Source organism: Drosophila rhopaloa, unplaced genomic scaffold (genome assembly GCF_018152115.1).
Source record: "Drosophila rhopaloa isolate 14029-0021.01 unplaced genomic scaffold, ASM1815211v1 contig_163, whole genome shotgun sequence".
Lineage (NCBI taxonomy): Eukaryota > Metazoa > Arthropoda > Insecta > Diptera > Drosophilidae > Drosophila > Drosophila rhopaloa.
This window is the reverse complement of record NW_025335043.1, coordinates 5,495,697-5,501,385: the sequence shown is the minus strand read 5'-3', so window position 1 is coordinate 5,501,385 and position 5,689 is coordinate 5,495,697. Positions and strand designations below refer to the sequence as shown.

Genomic DNA, 5,689 nt, shown 5'->3' with positions numbered 1-5,689 from the left:
TTCCCTAACTTTGTGTTTTTAGTTAAGGGAAAGAAAAGGAATGAATGGAATAATCTTGAAAAAATATTGGAAAAGAAATCCTTTAAAAGGCTCAAAGAAGGCCCTTTGAATTAACTTGCTATCTGTATTTAGTCAAAAGAACAATTTCCCTTTGGGCTTAATCAATTCCGAATGCACTAAAACAGTTTTTTTTGGGCTATGTAAATAATTAAGACACCGCTATTAAAAACTGCACTTATGAATAACTGATGTAGAAAAAATTTGCTTAAAAAAATGAAATTAAATTATACTTTGTATGAAATTTAATTTCCTTTAATTTTTTATTGAAATTCAATGTATTTATTTTCCATTTAATTATTTTATTAAATTTTATTAAATATCATAGACTTAGAAGTCGTATATTAATAAAGGTATAGTTATTAAAAATAAGTTAAAAAGCAACCATTATAATGCATATTTATTTTAAATAAGCAAAAATAAAATCATATGTACTGCAAAATGATTTATAATTTGGGGAATATTTTATGATTTTTTCGTCTGATTTTTTGTAAAGTGTGCAGAGGACAGGCTCAGTGTGCCAGTTCTATTTGCCAGTTTTAATTATTGTCCGTTTTTATTGCAGTCCGCAGATAAGGTCCGACGACAGGGATATGGCCTTGGGTGGGTCCTGCTGGGGGGGTTTTTTGGGCGACTGTCAGTGTCAACGCAGTCATCGTCACCCCTTTTCCATCCCCTCCCCTGGTTTTTCGCCACTCGCAATCGCAATCGCAGTGCAGCATCAGCTGGCGATTAACTTTTCAAATGGGAACCCTTTTTCGCGCCGCTGTCGGCGATATGCTAATGATGACCACCGACCGACCTCCACACCTTCCCCCGAATACATATATATGCTGGTATATATACAATCCCCAGCCGATTTCAGGGCCCGTGTCCGCCATTCGGTGCCCGCTGGCTGTGATGTACACTTTTTGTGTTTCATTACTCGCCACATCCACATCCACATCCACATCCTTCTGCTGCTTCTGTTCTGTTCTGCTCCGCTTTGCTTTTATTATTTTCAAGTTTAATTAACTTTCGTGTTGCTTTCAGCGAGCGGGAGCAGCGTACATAAATTTCGAGTGTTGCCCGTGGCCTGATGGCTTTTGGTCGACTGGGGAGCGGAAAAGCGATGGCGGATGGATGGAAATTTGATACGATTCGGTTGCCAGGAGAGGCCAAAAGTAACACACTGAAGTCTGCGGCTGGGGCAAAGTCAGAATCGTGGTCATTAATCAAGAAACGATCTCACAGCACTTCAGTTGACCTATCTGACATATTTTTTTTTAAATTGCTTGGTTGGCCATTATATTGGGGTAATTCTTTTTAGAAATTGGAACCACGTATTAAAATCTTATTATATTGGCCAAACTGTCCTATTTAGCTTAGATTGGTGTCATAAAGTCATTTTTTAAAAATTTGGCAAAATGCTGAAAAGTTGACCCAAAAATAAACAAAAATTTAAAGCACAAATGCTTAGAGAATTTAACCACAATCATTTTGAAGTATGCCACTTTGAAATCGGATGTCTCTAAGAAAAGTTATGGGATTAGAAGTGCAGGTTTTGGACCACTTTTCTGCAAAGCCGTTTTTCGAAAATTTGGAAAGGGGTTAACATGAAAATGGGTCAAAAATTTAATTAACTTTAAATTAAAAATTTTGATTTTTAGGGACTCGAATCACAAGTCTTTAGAGGTATACCACTTTGAAATCGGTTTAATTTTGGTAAAGTTATGGACTCTAGAAAAGGGGTAACATCATAAAAATTACGGAAAATCGGCCCAAAAATACAAATATAGATAAAGAAAAAGATTTTTAGATTTATTATAAAACCGGATGTCTGTAAGAAAAGTTATGTGCTGAGTAGTGCATGTTTTTGGTCACTTTTCGGCAAAGCCATCTCTCGAAAATCAGGTCATAAGAAATGTCGAAAAATCGACCAAAAAAATATAAACGAAGATTTAGACACAGATTTTTACCAGAATCATTTAGAACTAAGCCCCTTTGAAATAGGATGTCTATTAGAAAAGTTAATTTCGACAATATTTGATTATTTGGGTTTTTGGTGTTCTTTGAGTGTAGTTTTTAAACAATTTTTAAGCTTGAAAATAAGAATTAAGCTTAGAAACATTAAAATAAATAATATTTGGCTAACAGCTGAATTCTGAACTTTTCTAAATATAAATTGTGGCTATTAGACCAAAAGATGCATTCGAATGTTTGATTTTTATTAAATTTTACAACAATCATTTCGAAACAAATACTAGTGAATGGCATGTGTCAAACCGATGGATGAAGAAGGAGCTGAGTTGAGGTATTCCATTACAAACATTCGTAGAATAATATCCACTTTCAGAGTGATTTCGTAATCCACATTCTGCTCCACATCTTCGGCAAATATGGCATTTGCTGGATATTCCGCAGCTATTAGATGAATCACTGGCACATTGTGTTGTAAAAACGGTGAATGATCATCATCTACATCCTTGCTGGATAGGATGTTCTAGTTGCAGTAATTCCGCCTTTGTGAGTTGCTGTTCAATCTGCACGAATCTGTGGAACCAACTGGAAGTGTACAGAATGTTGTTTTTGAATTTTATGTTCCTAACCCCGATTAAATCCAACAGCAAAAAGAGATCAATCCGATCGAGGAAGCCTTTTTTCTCCCAGAGGTCTGCCAAATGCCGGGAACCATAAAGTGAATCCTTTACCGACCAGTCTTTAAATGCCTCCTTTCCATCGAAGAAGACAAACATTAAACTGATCTCAGATCGAGAAAACTGGTCCTTCAATATTTTGGCCATATTTAGCATCATTGCACAAGAAACTGCTGAATTCGTGGCGGCCTCAAAAACAGAGTCTTTGAAATACTTGCTATCATAATGGCAGCCCAGCATTAGGTATCTTTTTGCACTCGGATTTTGTCGGGCCACGATATTTTCAAAAGACACGTATCCAAAAATCGGCACCTTCTCCGTAAAAATATCCAGTTGTACCGTCCAGTTCAGCTCCATTAGGTATTCCATTATGTAATTCCTCACCGCAGAATGTTCTGGAGTGCCGACCACCCTCTTCACCGATATCTTTCTCACAATTTCGCGCAGGTTATTCAGATCCGAAAGACCAGCAAGATTTCGCATTTGGGTGAGGTTCAGTTCTGTGGGTTCATAACGCAACGATCCATTGCGGCCCACTACTCGAATATGTTTAAAGAAACCCTTGCCGATGATTAAAAATATAGCTATGATCATGAGAGGGATCAGGAATATATAACTGTGCCAGCCTGGCATTTTTCTTAACTTGTTAACTGCTGTGTTAAGAATATGTAAGCTATGTAGTGCTAATAAGGTTTAACAGTAAAATACAAATATAAACAAAAATCTATTCTCAGTCAAAAATATTTAAAAAATTTATGTTTTTCCAAACTAGTCCTATTTTTAACAAATCTTTGATTATTAAACTGGTTAATATTTATTTTATTTTATTCTTACAGCCCCACTCTTCAATTTCTTCAAACATAAGCTTTTTAAAATATTATAACATGTAAAACATAATAAATTTATATAAAAGAACTCCCTTAGAATAAAACGCATCTTTACTTTGTAGTTTAATATTCATTATAAAACCGTGTAATCATTTTTGTTCCACTCGAGGTCGTAAATTTAAAACGCTTGGACTTTTAATTACTTATGGCCTAATCAATTTTCCATGCACGAATAAACAAAAGACTCCAGGAAGAGATCAGGAGCTGGAGAATATATCTGTGTACATGAATACACGATCGATTCTGTGATAGGGCTGTAATTAGTCGACATTGAATGAGTCAGTCCAGTGGCGGTAATAATCGCAAAGACGAGGAACGACTCAAGGCATCGGGAGATCCAAGAGAATTACTTAATGCCATAAGGCAACTGCTCGACAAGTGCTTACGTAATTCCGCATGCTTATATAATAAATCGCAACACCAACACGAGCCACAATCTATCGCATTTTGATGAGTCGATGGGAGGATGAGAAGGATGGGGGGTGACCGCCTTTGGGCTGCCAGTCTGTCTGTCAATTAGACCTTAATGTATTGTACTTAATGTTATACGCAATTACGATAGAACTTCATCTGGGGAACTGGTTTTCGAGTTCTGTCCCGGCGATAAACAAATGAACACATAAGCCGACCAGACACTCCGATACTCAGACAGTCAAACCTCACTCAAGTGTCTGCCAAAAGCGAACGAGATACAAAAAAAAATCGAATTCGGGACAAGTTATCTTAGACGAAGTTCATATACACTCGATAGGTGATCAAATCTTTTTGGGTTATAAACACAAAAATATAAACACATTAAAAAAGAAAATAGAAAAAATTAAAACCTAAAAAGATTATATAGACCATATTAAAACCTAAAATGATTGTACATATATATTTGATTAAAATATATTTTAGGTCTCTAAAATCATCTAAAAACCAGTTTAATTAAATGTGTAAAATGTTTTTATCTTATAATTGGTTAGTTTTGGGTTAGATTTAATTCTCCTAATTTTTGTGACTTTGGTATAAGTTTTAAATTATAATAAAACGTACAATTATTGTTATAGTTTTAGGTTGCAATATAATAGAATATAATGGAATGGATATATATTGCCTATAAACCAAATTTCCAATCACTCGATGGAAGTGAAGTGAATTTATTGTGGACCTGTGTCTGGGTCGCTTCTAGCCCTGCGGGTTCTCTTTTTTTTCTTTATTTTTTTTGGTCCCCATCTGTTCTCTCGGACTGTCTGTTGGTCTTGAGATTTATGTCTGCAAAACAATCTTCCAGTCAAGCTAACAAACAAGCATTGTTTACCAACCCCGGCCGGTTTTGATACCCTATAGAATGGGTCTTACAGGCAGGTAACATCATTAGCAACTTCTTTAATTGACTTCTCTTCTTTCAATGCGAACTTTCCTTCTCACCTTAATATAGTTTTTCCTTTTAGGGGTTATTCATCTACTTAATGCATATTTCATTTGTCATTTATACGAAAGGGTATAAACCATTCTCTTGATTTTCTACTTTTTCTTTTTTAATTCCTTTCTTGGCATTAGTTTCATTTTTGCAAGTTTCAGTTTCTCATTTTTTGGCGTTTATTTATGCATTTATCGTATTTCTTGAATATATTAGCACACTTAGCAGGGATGTATTTGATATTAAAAAGCTTATAGTCGGAATCCGTTTAGCAGACATATAAATATTCAGAGGATTGTCTGGCGCCAAGTTTATTTATATAATCCATTTGTTTCCATCTTGTATCACTGAATTATGGCCTTAAACGGGGTTTTTTGTTTTTAATTGCTCAGGTTATACATTTGGCTTTCAGACCTGATCTTTGAGTGCTAAAGGATTTCCTTGGTTTCGATTCACTCTAACCAAAACCAAAACGAAATCGCCGTCCGCCCCTCAATTGGATGTGAGGGTTCATCATCGCCGCCCTCAGCACTCACCTGGAATTATCTCCGCCCCACCATCGCCCAACCCAGGACCACTTAAGGGGGCTAGGGGGGGTTCCGCAGGGGGAGGCATGCTGCGGATCGAATGGGGACCCAAAGATCCAAGTCGCCTCGGCCAGGCTGCCACAAGATTGAGCCAAAGATACGGTGGAGCAACACGCGTCC

The 5,689-nt window shown here is 36.4% G+C and overlaps 1 protein-coding gene across 1 annotated transcript; it reads right to left on the bottom strand.

Moving 5' to 3' along the window:
• Nucleotides 1-2,243: 2,243 nt before the first annotated feature.
• Nucleotides 2,244-3,326, bottom strand: LOC108050412 (glutaminyl-peptide cyclotransferase). Its single transcript, XM_017132094.1, is given in 2 exon segments — nucleotides 2,244-2,522; nucleotides 2,524-3,326. Coding segments are annotated over 2 exon segments (1,026 nt in total). The 3' UTR covers nucleotides 2,244-2,299.
• Nucleotides 3,327-5,689: the final 2,363 nt, after the last annotated feature.